Source organism: Raphanus sativus, chromosome 6 (assembly GCF_000801105.2).
Source record: "Raphanus sativus cultivar WK10039 chromosome 6, ASM80110v3, whole genome shotgun sequence".
Lineage (NCBI taxonomy): Eukaryota > Viridiplantae > Streptophyta > Magnoliopsida > Brassicales > Brassicaceae > Raphanus > Raphanus sativus.
The window spans coordinates 26,276,331-26,301,436 of record NC_079516.1 but is presented as its reverse complement, the minus strand read 5'-3'; the positions used below and the strand labels follow the sequence as shown (position 1 = coordinate 26,301,436).

Genomic DNA, 25,106 nt, shown 5'->3' with positions numbered 1-25,106 from the left:
ATAGGCCAAGGAACAAGGATTACATAAAGTTTATGAATCCCAATATCCAACATTTGAAAGGAGAAAAGTAATAAGCTGGTAAGGAATGGTATCAACCATCATTGTCTTGGCAAAGATCCTCGGACTAGAGAAAGATTTATAGACGTCCATATGCTACAATGATAGCAAAATAAAATGCCAGACACATTGACCCGAGAAAGAATGACTATGTCATCCCAGCTTAGCACCACACGGTTTTGATGTCTTAAAGACGCAACCAAGTTGCTACAGAGTCTAATATAAGACCGAATATATGTTCCAAATAAAAGTTCCATAAATTCTAAGGAACCTCGGGAATTAAAGAAAGGTGCAAAAAGAAACCGAGGTCATAGATTGTCCAGACAAGGCCGAAATGGCCATGTCTAAGGTACCCACTAATGGGTCTCGGGACGCTGAGCCTCTTGGTACTGAAGGCGTTGATAATGAGATCTCAATTAATTATTTGATGTCTGGAAATAGAAGAAACCATATATATATAAATGTGACGACACATACATTCATAGAAAAAGCGCAAGCATGTAGCACATGAATAATGAATCGAGGATCATGAACCCACGCAAGAGTACTCACCATAATGAATAATGAAAGAAACATGGGGTTTCTAAAGTGATATAGAAAAGGCGTATAGTATTGGCCATAAATATGTAAACGCCATATGATGCCCAGTGAATAGATAAATCATGAAAGAAGGATAAAATTGTGAGACAGACCAAGGGAGGTCTATATAATCCAAAGTGGTGGATACTACTACATATATCACTACATATAATGTCTGGAAGAAATTCAAAAGATGTAGTATTCTATATATGATTCACTGGATGATAATAATATTATTGGTACCTAAAAGGTTTACCAAAAATTGTATTGAGCTCAGAATCATAAGATGAGAAAAGAAGTTCTCATGAACATCATTTTCCTAAAGTTGTCCCGGGACTGAATTAAATTGCTACATGTAAGCAAATGAAGAGTTCTATAAGAACAATTAAAATCAGTCCATAGAGGAATTTTAAATTCCTTGTGTTATACTAACCAGCCTAAGATAGGTTAAATGGTTATTCATTAAACCTTAGAAAGGTTATAGACCATCACCACAAATTAGCCAAATTTGGTAATACTTATGGTTGGTCAAAATTCTCAGCATAAACCAACCAAGATGTGGTATGAATGAATAAGCTATCATAAAATAAGCTATAAGATCAAAGTTCATCTTTGAACAAAAGGTGTGGGACTGCATTATGCGTCCATATGCGACCCAACGGGTCCGACCATATTATAAGATTTGGTCCATGATAAAGCTGTAGATCATGGATGTCATTAGACATAAATTTGAAGATCAATTAGATCAATTATATGTCATGACCATTTCCGGCCTAGATCAGTCCAATCGTCCATATATATATATATGTGTGTACGAATTGCCGGCACACTAAAACTGCAAAATATCTTAGATCGATCATAGATAAACTATGGATATAAGGATCATGATCTAACCGACATGACCTATGTATAAAGTTGTCTATGGCAAATAATATTATACTCATGAAGCTAAGGCATGTCCATAAGTCCTAAAGAGCTAAGTAGCTCATACTTGATATAATGATTATCCATATTATATAAAGGATCTAAAGTACTAGCCGACCAATATTATGGATAGGCATATAAGAGTGATTTGGTCAAGGACCATAATCAAACGACCAGAGTATAAAATAGTACATTTCATCTAAAGTACTAAAATGGTCGATATCAAAGTGGTACATTTTCTAAAGTACCATCAGGATTCTAAGAGACATGATATGTCCGAACAATACAAGATTGTTCAAGTAAGAATCCCTGAACATCTATTTAGCAAGTGATGTTCAAATCAGGGGGAGTAGTATGTGTTGTACTCTTTCTCCTTAACTATGGTTTTATCCCAATGGGTTTTCCTAGTAAGGTTTTAATGAGGCAACATTAAGCATATTACGAGCTCATATGGTTATGGCATCTAAGGGGGAGTGTTATAATATCCATTGTGTGGATGGACCATAACCAAGTACTTAACCAAGTACTAGACAAGTCCAACAAGTACAAGAGGAAGTCCAAGGAGGTTTACATCCGGTTTACATCGGTCCGTCTACATTCCGGTTCGAGATTAGAAGACTCAGTCAACCTCTTTATCATCACCTTGACCAAGTCTTCATGTATGACATCAATGTAGTCAATAGTAATTAATGTGTAGATTTACTTCCTTGTAAAGCACTTGTAAACCCTTGTATCAAACCACTATATAAAGTGGTGTTGGCTAATGAGAAATAACACAACATTCCTCACAATTCACTCTCCACATTTCACACAGATTATAACACGTTATCAGCACGAGTCTCTCTCCACCTGAGCTCTCTTTTTCGGCCATCTCCTCCAGCCACAAAATCCTGAATTCGGACACAACTTTAAACCGCCGTATCTCTCAAACCCTGTGGAGCCAGACGACGATCCACCTATCAATCTGAAGTCTAAGACGAGAGGAATCCGTTGCCGAAGATGGCTTGTCGATCCGATCTCTGACGCGTCGTCAATCGCATATACAATCTGCGCCGTCGACTCTCACAAACCATTTCTCTTGATATATCTGCCGGCCATCTCTCTCTCTCCGCCGGCCAAGCCTATCCCTCTCATGGTTTTTCCAGCCAGCTCCTCCACCTCTCTCTCAACCAGCTCATCCGCGGATCAACTCTCTCTCATGGTGGTCCATTCAGATCATTGTGGTGAAAAGGTAAACATATCAAAACCTGAAAATCTAAAAACACCATTATATCTGAAAATAAATCTAGGATCTATATGAATCCAAAACTTATAAACAATCTATGGATCTAAAATATTAATCTTATTTCTATGATCCATATGATCCATATGAAACTTGATTCTAAAATTATTTGAATCCATAAACTTATAATTCTCTAAAAAATCTATGTTTCTCTAAAAACTTATTAAAATATCTAAAGATCTATATGAATCTTGTTTCTAAGAATTTTGAATCATAAAATTATTTGAGAAAGCTTAAAACCTATGAATCAATCCTTTTGTTTGGCAATTTTATCAGATGTGAAAACATGAATGTATAATCTGGCCAAAACAAAACTCCATCAAAACCTTGCTGTGCCATTTTCGGCAAGAACCCCTAAAATTCAGTCAACCCAAATTAAATCGAAAATTAAATCCAATCAATGTTTTTTTTTTGTCTATTGATATTTGCTTTGTAACTGCTAAAAGTTTTAATATCTTTTATGATTTTTATAAATGCAAATCGGATTTTATAAATGCATATTTGATTTTATAAATGCTTACTTGATTTTAATGAATGCATATCTTTGACTAAGAAATATTTCTAAAGTATTATAAAATATAGTCTTTTTCTAAATTGATATGTCATAAATTAAAGTCTAGTTTTGAAATCATTTGATCATATAATTGCATATCAAACCGGCCTTGAAACTGACTTTATGATAATCAAATCGCATACTGAATATTGATCACATAAGTTGATAGTAAAAATTAATCTTGATCTTATACCATCCTAGAACCTGATGATTGAATTATATACTGATATCTTTGCATTCCTGATAAGCATCTATTAGTTTAGTAAATCATTAGATTAAACTTGAAATATTTTGAACCAACCTTTTTCTTGCATCCGATTGTCATATTGTTAAAACTGATCATACATGTTTGCATATCATTGACAATCCTGATCATAGTTCATTTAAATTAAATTGGTTCATATTTCTTGCATCTAAATGATTCACACTGCTTGCATATAGTTAGACAAAATCGGTTGTCATTTAAATTTAGCATGTTTGCTTTATTCAAAATTATAAAACAAGTTTTAAACCGATTTTGAAAATCTAATTTGGTTTACAAATATCCTGAAAATTATAAACCTTCTTTGTCTTGCTCATGATGCATTATATTAATCCATCTATGCTGATTGACAATAATTATCTTGATGCATATAAAATCAATTGATTGAAAATCTAATTGAATTTGGTTTAGACATATTCTGAAAATTATAAATTTTCCTTGTCTTGTTTTACCCTGTAAAAGGAGGAAGGAATCAGTTTTGCTTTATTGATTTAACCAAATATCCTCGTGCATTAAGAATCACATATAAATTGCTTAGGTCCAATGCTTAGGACAGAACATATATCCGACTAGTTCTTGATCCATGCATTTACCATTCGACCATTATGACTGATTTTCATCCATATTGTCTGATCTCATTTAAATGATGATTGATCCTTATTCAAATCCTAAAGGGCCTTAATACCCTATATATATAATCAATCCAAATTTGAATTATGATTTAAAGGATCACTAGATGCAATAATCAATTGATCATTGTCATACTAGAATTTCGTAAAGCAATTATATTATATGATTTGCGGGGAAGTCTTATTAAATCATTAATAAATCATATAAATTAAATCATATAAATTAAATCATATAAATTAAATCATATAAATTAAGGCTTCTATTGCTTGCATAAATTCTGAAAGCTTGAATTGATTGTTGAAAATCATCTTGAAATCTAAATCTTGGTGATTGTATCTAAATATCTCACTTTTGAGATAGATACAAGGCGATTTTCTTAATCATACTCCATCACCTTACTGAAAGTCTCATAGATCAATATCTCACTTTTGAGAATCCTCTGGATCTTTGGATAGACCTGAAATCCAGATATGATCACCATAGAATGTTGCTCTTACCAAAGGCCCTATATGATCGAAGGAACCTAAAGACCCAAGACTATAAATCTGTGGATGAGTATAACTTGGCTCTATTCATGATAGTCTCAATGTTGAAACTGTGTAGAGAGACTATCACATATGCTGACATGTTAGAGAAGAAATTCCCTACATTCCACAAGCAATGTTTTGCTTCAGCAATAATACCGAGAAAATGGTTTCTCCAAATATGCAAATTTAATCTCTTGTTTGTTGCTTACTAAGCAAAACAATGAGTTACTCATGAGGAATAGTGAGATGAGGCCTCCTGGATTTTAAGGCATTACCTAAGGCACATACGGCCACAGAGCCATATGAAAGAGTCAAACCATGACCATGTGAAAGGCCATGGAAGATGGCAAGGATGTGCGTGGATATCACCCACAGTCACTCCAGAGTCGAGGCCGAGGCCAAAGTTATCAACCTAGTCGTGGGTATAAGTCCGATTTTAAAACCCATGCCTCGACGAAATTTGCTTGCCATCGGTGTGGACTGAACAACCATTGGGCCAACCAATGTAGAAATCCCAAACACCTTATTTCACTCTACCAGGAGAGCATAAAGGAAAAGAACCATGTGGCCCATTGGGTCCATCACGATGGTGCGAATGATTTCGACCATGAGTATGATGATCATCTTGAATATGAGACTTCAGATTGCCTTAAGGAGGGAAATTAGATTTCGACATCATTTTACTTTGTATTTGTTCTCTATAGTGGACCAAGCCACATTACATTAAGAGACAAAAGATATTTTATTCAAGGTCATGGCTAGGCCAACCTCATGATGCCTAAAGGCACGCATCTAAAAATCTATGATGCATTACATTCCCCATAAATCAAAGTGGAATTTATCAAAGTTTCAAAGACATTCATATGAATGGTCTACATATTGAAACTATGGGCAAAGGAAAGAAAAGATCTCTTCTGATTTTGTGGCTGATGCCCAAGGCCAAAGAAAAGTCCTAGAGACTATACCTACTATATCTATAGGCCTTCATTGAGCCAAGATAAATATGATTGAGGGTTAATACCCCAAATCACTTTCCAAAGAGTTCAGAGAAGCCTTTAACATATGGCATGACATGCTCGGCCATCCAGGCTCTATTATGATGCATAAAATATTCTTGAACTCAACTGGACATTCCTTGAAAGAAAGGAAAAGAGGTCCGACCAAGGCATTGCCTAAAAGGCATTATATTCACCATATAAGGCCCATTGAATTAAGAAGAGAATATGGTTTCCAACAATGGGCAAAAGGGAATAAGAGTACCTAAATTAAAATCGCCTAAGTGGTCGAGACTACATTCTCTATTGATCTAGTGATCAATATGATAATAGGCAAATAGCCAGGGCAATCATAATAATGTTTGATTGACCCACGAAAGTTATCACTTAGATGGCATTACCATACTTAGCCATCCGGATTATGATGCAAATATTTAAAAGTGCACAAAAGCTATTCCATAAGATCTCACGTTTGTGCAATATATATATATATATGCACAAGGGAATTTATTGTCCCAAGCACCATGAATTAGAGTATGTTCATGAGGGGGAGTGAGGACAAATCCCATGATACATGACCATACTAAAATCCGTGAAACATGGTCCACAACCATATTACATATTGGTTGAATTTGATATAAAGACCATTACCTATAAGGTTCAAAATCTAAAAGTCCATATGCTTGGGGACACCATGAGTTATAAAAGATTAACTTGCATCAGGCCATAGATATTATATCAGGCCATATAAGTGATCATAGATATTCCCACCTCAGACTAATACGGGTCATGAGTCCAGACATATATGATATACCATGGATTTTACCCGTTTTTAACCATGGTATACTAGTGTTTTACTATATATTTAATCTGTTTTCTAGCCTGTTAGGTATGTTTTCAGGTTCAGGAGCATTTTGTGAGAAAGTGATGCTTTTGGAGCATTTTGGAGTACAAGAGATGATACACCCGAGTTGACCATTCAAGACTAAGTCGGAAGTCAACATTGCGATTACAATCGATCGATACTCATCCTGAGTTGTCGATCGATACTCATCCTGAGTTGTCGATCGATGTAGCTAAGAAGATCCGCGTACTAAAAGATTATAATCGATCGATACACATTCAGTGTTATCGATCGATATCGAGGACGAAATGGTTTAGCCGACTACTTCACCAAGACTTCACCAAATTACGAGATTGCCCCTGACGAGTTTTTAACTTAATGGAAATGCTTAAATACTCCTGCTAAGTATTTTTGACGGCAAGTTTTGAAACCCTTTGAAGCTTGAAGCTTTTCACAACCAAAGCAGAGAGTGTGAGAGAGAGACTAAAGTTTTATTTGTTTGAGAGAGATTGGAGAGATTTCTCATCTTCTTTTGTATTTCTACTTTATTCTATCTATGCAATTCTTTCATCTATCTATTGTTATGAATTGTCTAGCTATGTCTGAGTAGTCTACTTGTTAGATCTAGGGTTTAAATAGGTTTGTGGGATTAGCCCCAAACTATAATTGCTAAGTTGTGATACTCATCAAATGGATTGTACCCTATGCTTGTTTTAGAGTAGCTAACTAGAACATAGATCACTAGGATCTTAGATTATCTTGAATTATCCATTTGAGCGATGCCTGTTTCCCGTTGAGAAGAACGACAGTTCCTCCTTGAGACCTCGCGGTCATATTCGGTTCGCGCCTAGGCAGATCTAGAAGCCGTCGATCGATACCCTACTGGTAAATCGATCGGCGCCGCGAAAGGTGTATCGCTTGATATCTCAAAAAGATATCGACCGACTCTTTTTCTGTGTCATCATGCGAAAGGTGTGGTCAGAGATCTAGATATTTTAACCAGTGATTCATTCACATATGTTAAGCGGCTGAGATCTATAGTATCATGCAAGCAACTTGTTAAAGCATTTATAGAGATTATAATCTCCATTCCTGAATAGAAACCCTATGTCTAGCACTCTTTATCCCATTTAAACAACCCTTCATATTATTAGTTAGAGCAACTGCCTTATTCATTTTAGGAATTGTTATTTTCATTTCTATCATATAAACCAACCTTGCCTAGGATTGATTAGTAGATTTTATTTAATTGGTTCCCTAGCTCCTCGTGATTCGATCCCTAAGTACTACAGCTGTACCTCTTATTTGAGAGAGTAAGCTCTACTGGGTAATTTGAGCACTATCAAATTTGGCGCCGTTGCCGAGGAGCTTTGATCGCCATTAGATTTTATCTTATTAATCTTAGGTTTTTCTTTTATCCCCTTTCTTATTTAAATTTTTTCTGTCTTTTCAGGTACATGCCCAGCAGTACCAGAGAGGACATAGCAGACATCCTCCAAGTTGCCAATGGACCAGAATACCTGTTCACACAGCAACGTAGCCATCCAGACATCCTACATCACGTCCAGGACAACCACAACACTAACTCAAGGGAGGATACAGTTCCTCAACACTTCGGTCAACCTCGACATTCATAATATATCGACATCGTTTCAACACCGTCGATCGACGGCGGATATCCAGGATCGATCGACAGACCAAGAGTCCGATCGCCCGACAGACGATTGGAGTTTGGACGACGTGCCTTCAATACTGATGGATGCAGGAGATTCAAGTGGGAAGCAAAGGATGAATATGGTGTCTACAGAGATGAGTTTGGCTATGCTAGAGGAGTTGATGGTGAGATCATCCATGTTACCAAGAAGCAAGTAAAGAGACTTTTGGATAGAGCATCCCTTTTTCACAGAGGTTGCCTACAACTTCCAATACACACACGCTCTTACCTTGCATACACACCACCACCAGTGCCCTACAGTAGAGAGGAGGTAGATGATATGGTGACTGATGTATGGAGAGCTCAGGCGCACCTTGAGGCAAACATGCACACAGTGGTGGACGACACTTTCCAGCCTTTGGATGTCAGTTACAAGGACCTCCAGAATGATATGGCTGAGATAAGAGTAGAGCTTGGAAACATATTGACCATGCTTGAGAAAGAGGCTACGCCACCAGTATCGACCGACAGAGTACATGTACCATCGATCGACATCGGCAAGACTACATCCATGGACCGACCAGAATGTTCATCACCTAAGAAAGATGAATGGGAGGTTGCTTATATCAATACTCGGATTGGAGATGTCTACAGCCCTCTCAACAACAATGTCGAATGGTTAAGCAAGAGGATCGATCTTCTACAGAAAGAGTTGGACACACTTCGCCAGAACAACCGAGCTGCGCATGCTACTTTTTCATCGATCGACACATATACTTCATCATCGATCGATAAAAGGTTCGCAGAACTGGAAGATAGGATGAAAGCGTATGTAAGGAAGCATGAAATTTTCAGTTCTCCTATCCTGCGACGCCAACACACAATGTCACAACAGCTGGACAAGCTACAAAGAGACATGAGCATTGTTCAAGCTTATATTGATCTTCGTGACAGCTACGAAGCGTCGATCGATAGGTCTAGACCAATATCGATCGACAGCGAGCCACCACCAGCGAAGAGAGTATGCACTGCAGCAGAGGTTGATGATATCAAAGATCAGCTTTACGAAACTATGAATTCTATGGAGGAAAGACTCATCGAAAGAAGTGATAACATTGAAGAGACTCTCAATGAACGAGTGACCAACCTTTGCAGAGCTACTGGCCTCTTGAAGAATGAGATACGCACTATGCAGAGCAATCTTGAGTACCAAGGCAAACGTTCAGAATCGATCGACACAGCCAACACGGAGTCGATCGACAGCGATCCCAGCGAAGCGACTGACATACCAATTATAGCATCGATCGATACCGCAGCGTTGGCAGATCAAAAGATTCAGGACCAGCATGCGAAAGACCAATATGCAGAACTACCTGAGCATTCTAGATTTGACTTCTATCAGCATCGGTTAGACACAGAAGCTTTGGTCAGAAGGTTGCAAGTCATCAAAGCCGATTTAGCAAAGATATCTCCTAGATGGACAAGATCAGGTGATGCCACAAGAAGCTTCACTGCTGCTGAGTCCAAAGATGAGGGAAGTGTTTGCCCACCAGCAAACAAAAACCCCCCACTGCACCCCGTGAGTCACTCACCTACCACAGTCAAGCTAAATGAGTATAACCAAGCGCTGAGTGGGAGGCAACCCACTATTAGGTTTTCTTTTTCTTTATTTTATTTTATTTTTCCTTTTGCTTTTATTTTTTTCTTTTTCGAATTTATTTTGCAGTTTTTATTAGATCCAAGTAGAATGATAATTCCATCGACCGAAATTCACCATTCATATCGCTCGACACCACACGACCATTACTAAAGATCGACGTATACCTCTACGAATCGATCGACATCTTGTCGATCAGGTTTATTCATTCCCACTTGTTATATTTATTAGTTATGTTTTATTTTATTTACCTCACCACCGGATGTTACACTGGGACAGTGTAATTTAAGTCTGGGGGGGAGTTTACTAATATGTGTTTTTATTTTGGTTTTTATTTAAAATGTTTTTCAAAATTATTTTTCGCATAAGTATTAAAAAGAAACATTGCTATGGATTTATATTTGATTGTCTGACCACTCTTTAGCACCATTCTAGATTACTGATTGCAGATAGTACTAAAGATGCTAAAGTGGATCAACTTGCTATCGATATTTACTAGCCAAGATTGTTTGAAGGAACCAAAGCTGACCTCCAACACTAATACTGACTTATTTGCTTGTCTTGGGGCTTGGATATCACTGGATCGGAATCCTCTTACAAGTCTGGAAGGTAAAAAGTCTGTGTGTTTCTGGTTCCCTTCCTTCTCTCTCTTCGGCATCTCGAGATCTAAGTTTATGTTATAAAAGATTGAAATGATTTCTTGAGAAGCAGAGGGATAGGAGTGTCTCCTGCGACCCCAATATTCTAAATCTCAAGGATGATCACACATTGTGGAAACGAGGGATATGTAAATTACCTGCGACCCCATTATTCGCTACACTTTGTCAACAATGTATGAGTTACAATGCAAATGTCAATGAGATGGACTAGATGACCTATGTGCCATCGAAACCTGTTGAAATTGAAACTAATAAGAGATTCAGTGAAGAGAGAGGAGGGGAGAAAGGGATCAGAGAAGACTACCTATGTGTTCAGATACTTGTTTGAGTTGAATCCATGAGTTCTTTGATCGATACTCCCAAGGTAGAGCCTGCACTTTATTTTATGTTAAGAAATGAGGTTAGTAGAGGGGAATGTCAGATGAGAATTGCTATGTTGTTGACTAGATGAGTTTGGTTGCTAAGCTAGGACCAGGCATGATGAACTTCTGTGATTAGGATGTTTAGACATGGATTGCGAACCCATAGAGTGACGACTTCAATATATTGAATCCTTGAGTTCCTGCTATTTCTAAACCTTTTCCAAAGACTACTGTTTTTGCTTGAGGACAAGTAAAGGAGTAAGTCTGGGGGAGTTGATATACCATGGATTTTACCCAATTTTAACCATGGTATACTAGTGTTTTACTATATATTTAATCTGTTTTCTAGCATGTTAGGTATGTTTTCAGGTTCAGGAGCATTTTGTGAGAAAGTGATGTTTTTGGAGCATTTTGGAGTACAAGAGATGATACACCCGAGTTGACCATTCAAGACTAAGTCGGAAGTCAACATTGCGATTACAATCGATCGATACTCATCCTGAGTTGTCGATCGATGTAGCTGAGAAGATCCGCGTACTAAAAGATTATAATCGATCGATACACATTCAGTGTTGTCGATCGATATCGAGGACGAAATGGTTTAGCCGACTACTTCACCAAGACTTCACCAAATTACGAGATTGCCCCTGACGAGTTTTTAACCTAATGGAAATGCTTAAATACTCCTGCTAAGTATTTCTGACGGCAAGTTTTGAAACCCTTTGAAGCTTGAAGCTTTTCACAACCAAAGCAGAGAGTGTGAGAGAGAGACTAGAGTTTTATTTGTTTGAGAGAGATTGGAGAGATTTCTCATCTTCTTTTGTATTTCTACTTTATTCTAAATATGATGCCCAGTGAATAAATAAATCCTGAAAGAAGGATAAAATCGTGAGACAGACCAAGTGAGGTCTATATAATACAAAGTGGTGGATACTACTACATATGTCACTACATATAATGTCTGGAAGAAATTCAAAAGATGTAGTATGCTATATATAACTCACTGGATGATAATAATATTATTGGTACCTAAAAGGTTTACCAAAATCTATTGAGCTCAGAATCATAAGATGAGAAAAGAAGTTCTCATGAACAGTATTTTCCTAAAGCTGTCCATGGACTGAATTTCAAATCAGTCCATAGAGGAATTTTAAATTTCTTGTGTTATACTAACCATCCTAAGATAGGTTAAATGATTATTCATTAAACCTTAGAAAGGTTATAGACCATCACCACAAATTAGCCAATTTTGGTAATACTTATGGTTGGTCAAAATTCTCAGCATGAACCAACCAATAAGTACTTGGTTGGTTCATGCTGAGAATTCTATCCTCCTTATGAGATTCTAAGATCATATAATCTTAGATGGCATATATATTTGTGGTGGCATATGTAGTAGTATCCACCACTTTGGATTATATAGACCTCCCTTGGTCTGTCTCACGATTTTATCCTTCTTTCAGGATTTGTTTATTCACTGGGCATCATATACGAAAAGCTCTCCACCAGAGTTTTTCTTCTCCGGCCAGCTCCTCCGGCGCTCAGCCTTGTTCCGCCGGCGACTCCAGTTTTCCGGCCAGCTCTCAGCTCTCACTCAAGGTGGTCCATTCAGATTTCTGGTTAAGAAAAGGTAAACTAATCAAAACTTTAATCAAAATCTAAAATCTAAGAACAAGTTTATAAGAACACTATATGTTCATATCTTGGATCTATATGAATCCTAAAAACTTATAAAAATCTGTTGTTCTAAATTATTATTTAAATATTAATCTTGAATCAAAAGTTCTATAAGTATATTGATTCTAAAATTATCTTAAATCCCTAAAATCTGTAAAACTTATTAAATCACATAAAGATCTATATGAATCTTAAAACTTTTGAATCTTATAAAATAAAAATGTTATAATCCTAAACCCCCTTCTTGGTTTGTAAGCCATAAATCGGCTCTCCCTTTATCCTATATGATCCGGCCTTAAATCCGGATTTGTCTAAAGGATTGAAACCAATAATCAAACCTTTGTTCATCCGCATCACCAGCTGTTCCAGCAGGTTGTATAAGCAGGTTATCAATACCATCAAAACCCTTAAACCTCTTGCTTGGTTTTTCAACCAGCAAAATCGAAAATCCAAAGATCAAAAACCATGAATCCCTTGCTGTTTCTTTTCGGCCAGCCCCCATAAAATTCAGTCAACCAAAATAAAATCGATAATAAAAACCTATTGATTGCATATCTTTGACTTTCATTGCTTTCTTTGTAACTGATATGATTTTTATAAATGCAATTTCGATTTTATAAATGTATATTCGATTTCCTTTGACTAGGTATTTAAATGTTATAACCTATAGTCCTGTTTTAAATTAATATGACATAAGATGAAATAAATTATAGTTTGAAATCATTTGATCTTATTATTGTTTGTCAACATTTATTTAAATCCTGATCAGCCTTGAGATAAGTTTATTATAGTATGTTCATGACTATATAATATGTTCATTAATTTTCCATGAACCACAAATTAGATTATGTTCATGAGGGGGAGTGAGGATAAAACCCATGATACATGACCATACTAAAATCCGTGAAACATGGTCCACAACCTTGAAAATGATTTTGTGATGATTGAATTATATACTGGATCATTTTGCATAACATCTATTATTCTGAATCAACCATATTGAATCGAACATGGATTAGAAAAATTAGTAGATCATGCTCATATTCTGAACTGACCATTTTCATTCACTTATCATATTGTCTTATTGAAATCGATTATACATTCATCTGATAAGATTATTCTGATCATGATACCTTGAATTAAATCCTGAAAATTATAATCATCTCTTGTCTTGTTTATGATGCATTTTTATATGCTGTTTGATAATGATTGTTTTATATAAAATCCTCCTGAATATATAATACATATAAATCTTTCTGAAATATAAAATATATATTAAAGCCATGATCAAAATCTCCATTCATAAAAAATCAGAACATGGATTGATCATATTGTTATGAATCCTCATTCCTTATAGATTATTTGATTCAGATGTCGAAAATCAACAATCTTGAGTTTGCTGCCCTCAATCTCTCCGGAGATAATTACCTCCAATGGGCACTTGATACCAAAATTCTCTTGAGGTCCAAAAACCTTGGTGATACTATCACTGAAGACACTGAGCCGTCGGTCAAGGATAAATACCAGGCCATTGTTATCATTCGCCATCATCTGGCTGAAGGTCTTAAAGATCAGTATCTCACTATTGAGGATCCTCTGGAACTTTGGACAGAGTTGAAAAACAGATATGATCATCAGAAAACTGTGATCTTGCCAAAGGCCCTTTATGATTGGAGGAACCTAAGGATCCAAGACTATAAGTCTGTGGAAGAGTATAACTCGGTTTTATTCAAGATAGTCTCTAAGTTGAAATTGTGTGGAGAGACTGTCACTGATGCTGACATGTTAGAGAAGACATTCTCTACATTCCACACCAGCAATGTTGTGCTTCAGCAACAATACCGAGAAAAGGATTTCTCCACATATGCTGCTCTAATCTCTTGTTTGTTGCTAGCTGAGCAAAACAATGAGTTACTCATGATGAATAGTGAGCTGAGACCACCTGGTGCTAAAGCATTGCCTGAGGCACATGCGGCCATAGAGCCAAAAGATGAGACTCCAAGAGAGTCATACCGCGGTCGTATGAGAGGCCGTGGAAGATGGCAAGGAAGTAACCGTGGGTTTCAACCACGAGGTCGTGGATCTCAGCCACGAGGCCGTGGATTCCAACCACGAGACCATCTTGGTCCTAGCCGAGGCCGAGGCTATAGCCGAGGTCATCAAGCTAGCCGTAGGTATAAGTCCGACTTCAAAACCCATGGCTCGACCAAATCTCCTTGCTATCGTTGTGGGATGACCAATCATTGGGCTAACCGATGCAAAACTCCCCAACATCTTGTTAAACTCTACCAGGAGAGCATGAAGGGAAAGAACCTTGTGGCAAATTGGGTCCAACATGATGATGAGAATGATCTGGACCATGAGAATGATGACCTTCTTGGATTTGAGACTTCTGATTGCCTTAAAGAGGCCAATTAAGATTTCGACATCATGTTTCTTTTGTCTTTGCATTTTTTGCATTTTTGCTTTGGCTTTATGTCTTTGTTTCCTATGTTCTATGACTTTGGCAATTTTATCTATGAAATAAAATTTTATTTTATATATATGCCTTATATAAATTAAACTTATTAAGAACAATAAAGCAAAAACCATTAAGACATCCTTTCACCTAAGTAATATCTAAGGTGTTGACTCTTGTCTATTTTCAGAAATGAAAGAAGGCAAGAATCTGCTAGTAGTGGATAGTGGATCAAGTCACACTATATTAAAAGACAAATGATATTTTGTTAACCTCACCATAAAGAGTGCCAATATCAAAACTATTGGAGGCACGGCCAGCCTTATTAAAGGCCATGGCATGGCTCGCTTAATAATGCCTAAAGACACGCATCTAGAAATTTCTGATGCATTATATTCTCCTAAATCAAAGAGAAATTTGTTAAGTTTCAAAGACATTCGAATGAATGGTCTACATGTTGAAACTAGGGGCGAGGGAAAGAAAGAATATCTTTTGATTTATAATAATGTCCAAGGCCATAAGAATGTGCTAGAGACTATCCCTGCTATATCTATGGGCCTCTATTGTGCCAATATAAAAATGGTTGAGACTAATGTCACAATGCCTAATGAGTTCAAAGAAGCCTTTAAACTATGGCATGAAAGGCTCGGCCATCCTGGTTCAACCATGATGCGCAAAATAATTTTGAACTCAACTGGCCATTCCTTGAAAGAAAGGAATATTATCCCTAAGAGCCTTACATGTATTCCATGCTCACAAGGGAAATTAATAATAAGGCCATCACCTGTAAAGGAGGTTAAAGAAACATTGAACTTTCTGGAAAGGATACAAGGTGATATATGTGGACCAATACACCCATCTTGTGGAACATTTCGATATTTCATGGTCCTTATTGATGAATCGACCAGATGGTCGCATGTTTGTCTATTATCAACTAGAAACTTGGCACTTGCAAAATTATTGGCCCAGATCATAAGACTGCGAGCCCACTTTCTAGATTTTCCACTAAAGACTATACGTCTTGACAATGCAAGTGAATTCAGTTCCCAAGCTTTTAATGATTACTGTATGTCCATGGGGGTAAGTGTAGAACACTCCGTGGCACATGTACATACACAGAACGGATTGGCCGAATCCTTCATTAAAAGAATCCAGTTGATCGCTCGACCATTACTCATGAGGTCGAAGCTACCAGTATCAGCTTGGGGACATGCAGTTTTACATGCTGCTGAATTGATACGCATAAGGCCATCCAGTGAACATAAATATTCTCCATCCCAATTACTCTCGGGTCATGAGCCAGACATGTCCCATATCAAAACATTTGGATGTTCTGTGTGTGTTCCTATTGCACCACCACAGAGAACAAAAATGGGACCTCAAAGGAGGATGGGAATATATGTTGGATTTGATTCTCCAACCATTATTAAATATCTTGAGCCTACTACTGGAGATTTATTTAAGGCCAGATATGCTGACTGTCATTTTGATGAATCAGAGTACCCAACATTAGGTGGAGAAAATAACAAGCTGGGCAAAGAAATAGTATGGAATCAAACATCCTTATCATGGCAAGATCCTCGGACTCAATCATGTGATTTAGAGGTCCAGAAAATAATTCATATGCAAAAGCTAGCTAATCAATTGCCTGATTCCTTTGCTGACCCGAAAAAAGTGACTAAGTCCTATATACCAGCTTGTAATGCACCAATAAGTATTGATGTCCAAGATGGACACAATCAAGTGGCTACAGAGTCTAAAGCACGTCTTAAGCGTGGTAGACCAATTGGTTTCAAAGATAAAAGACCTCGGAAATTAAATAAAAGCGCAAAAGAAACCGATGTCATAGATTGTCCAGACAAGGCCGAAATGGCTATGCCTAAGGTACCCACTAATGGGGCTCGGGACGCTGAGCCTCTTGGTACTGAAGGCATTGACAATGATGAGATCTCAGTTAATTATTTAATGTCTTGGACAAAATGGAACCGGAAAGATGTCAACATCGATGATATATTTGCATACAATGTAGCCCTTGAAATGATGGACTTAAATGAGGATCATGAACCCACGTCTATATTAGAGTGCACTCAAAGATCAGATTGGCTTAAATGGAAAGAAGCCATAAACGTGGAGTTAGAATCATTAAAGAAAAGGAATGTCTTTGGATCGATTATCCGGACACCTTATAATGTTAAACCAATGGGATATAAGTGGGTATTTGTGAGGAAGAGAAATGAACATGGTGAAATTGTAAGATACAAAGCACGGCTTGTAGCATAAGGATTCTCACAAATAACAGGTATCAATTATGAGGAGACATACTCCCATGTGGTGGATGCAACTACATTTCGCTTTTTAATAAGTCTGGCCATCAAAGAAAATTTGGATATACGGTTAATGGATGTTGTAACTGCATACCTTTATGGTCCACTGGATAACGAAATATATATGAGATTACCAGAGGGTATTGAGCTTAAAGCTAATAAAGGTTCTCGAGAAGAACACTGCATAAGGCTGAACAAATTCTTATATGGACTTAAGAAAAGTGGTGGAATGTGGTACAATCGCTTGAGCGAATACCTTGCCAAAGAAGGCTATAAGAACGACCCTATCAGTCCATGTATCTTTATAAAGAAGTTTGCAAACAATGGATTTGTTATCATAGCAGTGTATGTTGATGATTTGAACATCACTGGAACCTCTGGGGAAATCGCCCAAACAGTTGAATGTCTCAAGAAAGAGTTTGAAATGAAAGATCTAGGTAAAACTAAAGTCTGTTTGGGATTACAACTTGAGTACATAAAAGGAGGAATCCTTGTGCATCAAAAGGCATATACAGAAAGGGTACTCAAGAGATTTAACATGTACCAGGCTCACCCATTGACCAGCCCAATGGTCGTGAGCTCCCTTGGAGTGGACACTGACCCATTCGGTCCTAAGAAGGACGATTAGGATGTCCTGGGTCCTAAAGTGCCTTACCTCAGTGCCATATGAGCATTAATGTATTTGGCTAGCCACACTAGACCAGATATATGTTTTGCCGTGAACCTCCTAGCTCGTTTTAGTTCATATCCGACCCAAAGGCACTGGAACGGAATTAAACATATCCTACGTTACCTACAAGGAACTAAGGATTTGGGTCTATTTTATACCAATGAAACCAAAGATGGTTTAGTAGGCTTTGCCGATGCAGGCTACTTATCTGATCCACACCGTGCTCGGTCCCAAACCAGCTATGTGTTCACTCATGTTGGTACTGCAATATCATGGCGTTCCATGAAACAAGCTATAGCAGCCACTTCATCTAATCACTCAGAAATCTTAGCCATGCATGAGGCAAGTCGTGAGTGTGTATGGTTGAGGTCTATGACCCAACACATCCGATCAGATAGTGGTATGGTCGAGGACAATGGTCTGACCATCATATATGAGGACAATGCGGCCTGCATTGCTCAACTCAAAGATGAGAACTCAGCCGACCTCTTCACCAAGTCACTTCCCACCAGCACATTCAGAAGCTCACGAAGCAGATTGGCCTGCGTAGACTCAAGGACCTTCAGTGATGTCCAAATCAGGGGGAGTAATGTGTGTTGTACTCTTTTTCCTTAACTATGGTTTTGTCCCAATGGGTTTTCCTAGTAAGGTTTTAATGAGGCAACGTTAGCACATTACAAACCGATATGGTTATGGCATCCAAGGAGGAGTGTTATAATCCATTGTATGGATTGTGTGGATTGACCATAACCAAGACAAAGGAGGTTTACATCCGACCCGTCTATCCGACCCGTCTACATTCCGCCCGAGACTTGTCAAGATGAAGACTCATTCAACCGGAGCATTTATGAGCTTTGACCAAGTCTTGATATTGTAATGAATGTAGTCAATGTGTATTCAATGTGTAGATTCTCCTTTGATGTAAACCCTTGTATGACAACCACTATATATAAGTGGCAAGAGCTAATGAGAAAGACACAACTTTCACAGCAACACTTCTCTCATCAAAGGAGTGTTAATATATATCCAACATATATTCCCAATCCTCCTTATCAGCACGAGTCTTTGTGAGGAATGTTCTTCTTCCTCCTTATCAGCACGATAACAAATCCATTGTTTGCAAACTTCTTTATAAAGATACATGGACTGATAGGGTCGTTCTTATAGCCTTCTTTGGCAAGGTATTCGCTCAAGCGATTGTACCACATTCGACCACTTTGCTTAAGTCCATATAAGGATTTGTTCAGCCTTATGCAGTGTTCTTCTCGAGAACCTTTGTTAGTTTAAGCTCAATACCCTCTGGTAATCTCATATATATTTCGTTATCCAGTGGACCATAAAGGTATGCAGTTACAACATCCATTAACCGCATATCCAAATTTGCTTTGATGGCCAGACTTATTAAAAAGCGAAATGTAGTTGCATCCACCACAGGCGAGTATGTCTCCTCATAATCGATGCCTGGTATTTGTGAGAATCCTTGTGCTACAAGCCGTGCTTTGTATCTTACAACCATGTTCATTTCTCTTCCCCACAAATACCCACTTATATCCCACTGGTTTAACATTATAAGGTGTCCGGATAATCGATCCAAAGACATTCCTTTTCTTTAATGATTCTAACTCCACGTTTATGGCTTCTTTCCATTTAAGCCAATCTGATCTTTGAGTGCACTCTAGTATAGACGTGGGTTCATGATCCTCATTTAAGTCCATCATTTCAAGGGCTACATTATATGCAAATATATCATCGATGTCGACATCTTTCCGGTTCCATTTTGTCCCAGACATTAAATAATTAACTGAGATCTCATCATTGTCAATGCCTTCAGTACCAAGAGGCTCAGCGTCCCGAGCAGCATTAGTGGGTACCTTAGGCATAGCCATATCGGCCTTGTCTGGACAATCTATGACATCGGTTTCTTTTGCGCTTTTCTTTAATTTCCGAGGTCTTTTATCTTTGAAACCAATTGGTGTACCACGCTTAAGACGTGCTTTAGACTTTGTAACCACTTGATTGTGTCCATCTTGGACATCAATACTTATTGGTGCATTACAAGCTGGCATATAGGACTTAGTCACTTTTTTCGGGTCAGTAAAGGAATCAGGCAATTGATTAGCTAGCTTTTGCATATGAATTATCTTCTGGACCTCTAAATCACATGATTGAGTCCGAGGATCTTGCCATGATAAGGATGTTTGATTCCATATTATTTCTTTGCCCAGCTTGTTATTTTCTCCCCCTAATGTTGGTACTCTGATTCATCAAAATGACAGTCAGCATATCTGGCCTTAAATAAATCTCCAGTAATAGGCTCAAGATATTTAATAATGGTTGGAGAATCAAATCCAACATATATTCCCATCCTCCTTTGAGGTCCCATTTTTGTTCTCTGTGGTGGTGCAATAGGAACATACACAGAACATCCAAATGTTTTGATATGGGACACGTCTGGCTCATGACCCGAGAGTAATTGGGATGGAGAATATTTATGTTCACTGGATGGCCTTATGCGTATCAATTCAGCAGCATGTAAAACTGCATGTCCCCAAGCTGATACTGGTAGCTTCGACCTCATGAGTAATGGTCGAGCGATCAACTGGATTCTTTTAATGAAGGATTCGGCCAATCCATTCTGTGTATGTACATGTGCCACGGAGTGTTCCACACTTACCCCCATGGACATACAGTAATCATTAAAAGCTTGGGAACTGAATTCACTTGCATTGTCAAGACGTATAGTCTTTAGTGGAAAATCTGGAAAGTAGGCTCGCAGTCTTATGATCTGGGGCAATAATCTTGCAATTGCCAAGTTTCTAGTTGATAATAGACAAACATACGACCATCTAGTCGATTCGTCAATAAGGACCATGAAATATCGAAATGTCCCACAAGATGGGTGTATTGGTCCACATATATCAACCTTGTATCCTTTCCAGAAAGTTCAATGTTTCTTTAACCTCCTTTACAGGTGATGGCCTTATTATTAATTTCCCTTGTGAGCATGGAATACATGTAAGGCTCTTAGGGATAATATTCCTTTCTTTCAAGGAATGGCCAGTTGAGTTCAAAATTATTTTGCGCATCATGGTTGAACCAGGATGGCCGAGCCTTTCATGCCATAGTTTAAAGGCTTCTTTGAACTCATTAGGCATTGTGACATTAGTCTCAACCATTTTTATATTGGCACAATAGAGGCCCATAGATATAGCAGGAATAGTCTCTAGCACATTCTTATGGCCTTGGCCATTATTATAAATCAAAAGATATTCTTTCTTTCCCTCGCCCCTAGTTTCAACATGTAGACCATTCATTCGAATGTCTTTGAAACTTAACAAATTTCTCTTTGATTTAGGAGAATATAATGCATCAGAAATTTCTAGATGCGTGTCTTTAGGCATTATTAAGCGAGCCATGTCATGGCCTTTAATAAGGCTGGCCGTGCCTGCTATAGTTTTGATATTGGCACTCTTTATGGTGAGGTTAACAAAATATCCTTTGTCTTTTAATATAGTGTGACTTGATCCACTATCCACTACTAGCAGGTTCTTGCCTTCTTTCATTTCTGAAAATAGATAAGAGTCAACACCTTAGATATTACTTAGGTGAAAGGATGTCTTAATGGTTTTTGCTTTATTGTTTTAATAAGCTTAACTTATACAAGGCATATATATAAAATAAAATTTTATTTCATAGATAAAATTGTCAAAGTCATAGAACATAGGAAACAAAGATATAAAGCCAAAGCAAAAATGCAAAAAGTGCAAAGACAAAAGCAACATGATGTCGAAATCTTAATTGGCCTCTTTAAGGCAATCGGAAGTCTCAAATCCAAGAAGGTCATCATTCTCATGGTCCAGATCATTCTCATCATCATGTTGGACCCAATTTGCCACAAGGTTCTTTCCCTTCATGCTCTCCTGGTAGAGTTTAACAAGATGTTGGGGAGTTTTGCATCGGTTAGCCCAATGATTGGTCATCCCACAACGATAGCAAGGAGATTTGGTCGAGCAATGGGTTTTGAAGTCGGACTTATACCCACGGCTAGCTTGATGACCTCGGCTATAGCCTCGGCCTCGGCTAGGACCAAGATGGTCTCGTGGTTGGAATCCACGGCCTCGTGGCTGAGATCCACGACCTCGTGGTTTGAAACCCACGGTTACTTCCTTGCAATCTTCCACGGCCTCTCATACGACCGCGGTATGACTCTCTTGGAGTCTCATCTTTTGGCTCTATGGCCGCATGTGCCTCAGGCAATGCTTTAGCACCAGGTGGCCTCAGCTCACTATTCATCATGAATAACTCATTGTTTTGCTCAGCTAGCAACAAACAAGAGATTAGAGCAGCATATGTGGAGAAACCCTTTTCTCGGTATTGTTGCTGAAGCACAACATTGCTGGTGTGGAATGTAGAGAATGTCTTCTCTAACATGTCAGCATCAGTGACAGTCTCTCCACACAATTTCAACTTAGAGACTATCTTGAATAAAACCGAGTTATACTCTTCCACAGACTTATAATTTTAGATTCTTAGGTTCCTCCAATCATAAAGGGCCTTTGGCAAGATCACAGTTTTCTGATGATCATATATGTTTTTCAACTCTGTCCAAAGTTCCAGAGGATCCTCAATAGTGAGATACTGATCTTTAAGACCTTCAGCCAGATGATGGCGAATGATAACAATGGCCTGGTATTTATTCTTGTCTGATGGCTCAGTGTCTTCAGTGATAGTATCACCAAGGTTTTTGGACCTCAAGAGAATTTTGGTATCAAGTGCCCATTGGAGGTAATTATCTCAGGAGAGATTGAGGGCAGCAAACTCAAGATTGTTGATTTTCGACATCTGAATCAAATAATCCATAAGGAATGAGGATTCATAATAATATGATCAATCCATGTTCTGATTTTTATGAATGGAGATTTTGATCATGGCTTTAATATATATTTTATATTTCAGAAAGATTTATATGTATTATATATTCATGAGGATTTTATATAAAACAATCATTGTCAAACAGCATATAAAAATGCATCATAAACAAGACAAGAGATGATTATAATTTTCACGATTTAATTCAAGGTATCATGATCAGAATAATCTTATCATATGAATGTATAATCAATTTTAATAAGACAATATGATAAGTGAATGAAAATGGTCAGTTCAGAATATGAGCATGATCTAATAATTTTTCTAATCCATGTTCGATTCAATATGGTTGATTCAGAATAATAGATGTTATGCAAAATGATCCAGTATATAATTCAATTATCACAAAATCATTTTCAAGGTTGTGGACCATGTTTCACGGATTTTAGTATGGTCATGTATCATGGGTTTTATCCTCACTCCCCCTCATGTACATACTCTAATTCGTGGTTCATGGAAAATTAATGAACATATTATATAGTCATGAACATAATATAATAAACTTATCTCAAGGCTGATCAGGATTTAAATAAATGTTGACAAACAATAATAAGATCAAAAGATTTCAAACTATAATTTATTTCATCTTATGTCATATTAATTTAAAACAGGACTATAGGTTATAACATTTAAATACCTAGTCAAAGGAAATCGAATATGCATTTATAAAATCGAAATTGCATTTATAAAAATCATATCAGTTACAAAGAAAGCAATGACAGTCAAAGATATGCAATCAATTGGTTTTATTATCGGTTTTATTTTGGTTGACTGAATTTTAGGGAGGCTGGCCGAAAATGACACAGCAAGGGATTGATGGTTTTGATCTTTGGATTTTCGATTTTGCTGGTTGAAAAACCAAGCAAGAGGTTTAAGGGTTATGATGGTATTGATAACCGGCTTATACAACCTCCTGGAACAGCTGGTGATGCGGATGAACAAATGTTTGATTATTGGTTTCAATCCTTTAGACAAATCCGGATTTAAGGCCGGATCATATAGGATAAAGGGAGAGCCGATTTATGGCTTACAAATCAAGAAGGGGATTTAGGATTTTCACATTTTTTTATTTTATAAGATTCAAAAGTTTTATAATCAAGATTCATATAGATCTTTATGTGATTTAATAAGTTTTACAGATTTTAAAGATTCAAGATAATTTTAGAATCAATATACTTATAGAACTTTTGATTCAAGATTAATATTTAGATAATAATTTAGAACAACAGATTTTTATAAGTTCTTTTTTTAGGATTAGATCCAAGATATGAACATATAGTGTTCTTATAAACTTGTTCTTAGATTTTAGATTTTGATTAAAATTTTGATTAGTTTACCTTTTCTTAACCAGGAATCTGAATAGACCATCTTAAGTGAGAGCTGAGAGCTGGCCGGAAAACTGGAGTCGCCGGCGGAACAAGGCTGAAGCGCTGGAGGAGCTGACCGGAGAAGAAGAACTCCGGTGGAGAGCTTTTTGTGCTGATACTTATGGTTGGTAATACTTATTATTTTATGATCTTTGAAAATCAAATATCCTCATGCATTAAGAATCACATATAAATTGCTTAGGTCCAATGCTTAGGATAGAACATACATCCGACTAGTTCTTGATCCATGCATTTACCATTCGACCATTGTGATTGATTTTCATCCATATTGCTTGATCTCATTTAAATGATGATTGATCCTTATTCAAATCCTAAAGGACCTTAATACCCTATATATATATAATCAATCCAAATTTGAATTATGATTAAAAGGATCACTAGATGTCATACTAGAATTTCTTAAAGCAATTATATTATTTGATTTGGGGGGAAGCCTTATTAAATCATTATTAAATCATATAAATTAAGGCTTCTATTGCTTACATAAATTCTTGATGCTTGAAAGCAATGTTAAATATTGATGTTGAAAATCATCTTGAAATCTAAATCTTGGTGACTGTATCTAAATTTCTCACTTTTGAGATAGATACAAGGCGGTTTTCTTAATCATACGTCATCACCTTACTGAAAGTCTCATAGATCAATATCTCACTTTTGAGAATCCTCTGGACCTTT

The 25,106-nt window shown here is 37.2% G+C and overlaps 1 protein-coding gene across 1 annotated transcript; it reads left to right on the top strand.

The window, feature by feature from the left end:
• Positions 1-9,190: 9,190 nt before the first annotated feature.
• On the top strand, positions 9,191-15,080 carry LOC108808221 (uncharacterized). Its single transcript, XM_056987133.1, has 3 exons — positions 9,191-9,445; positions 14,034-14,446; positions 14,591-15,080. Exons 1-3 carry the CDS (start codon positions 9,191-9,193, stop codon positions 15,078-15,080), a joined length of 1,158 nt encoding a protein of 385 aa, XP_056843113.1.
• Positions 15,081-25,106: the final 10,026 nt, after the last annotated feature.

Coding starts and splice junctions, on each gene's coding strand:
- LOC108808221 (XM_056987133.1), top strand. CDS start 9,191: ATGTCACAACAGCTGGACAAGCTACAAAGAGACATGAGCATTGTTCAA. Junction 9,446..14,033: donor AAGAGACTCTCAATGAACGA/GTGACCAACCTT, acceptor TATTTGATTCAG/ATGTCGAAAATCAACAATCT. Junction 14,447..14,590: donor ACTGTCACTGATGCTGACAT/GTTAGAGAAGAC, acceptor CATGATGAATAG/TGAGCTGAGACCACCTGGTG.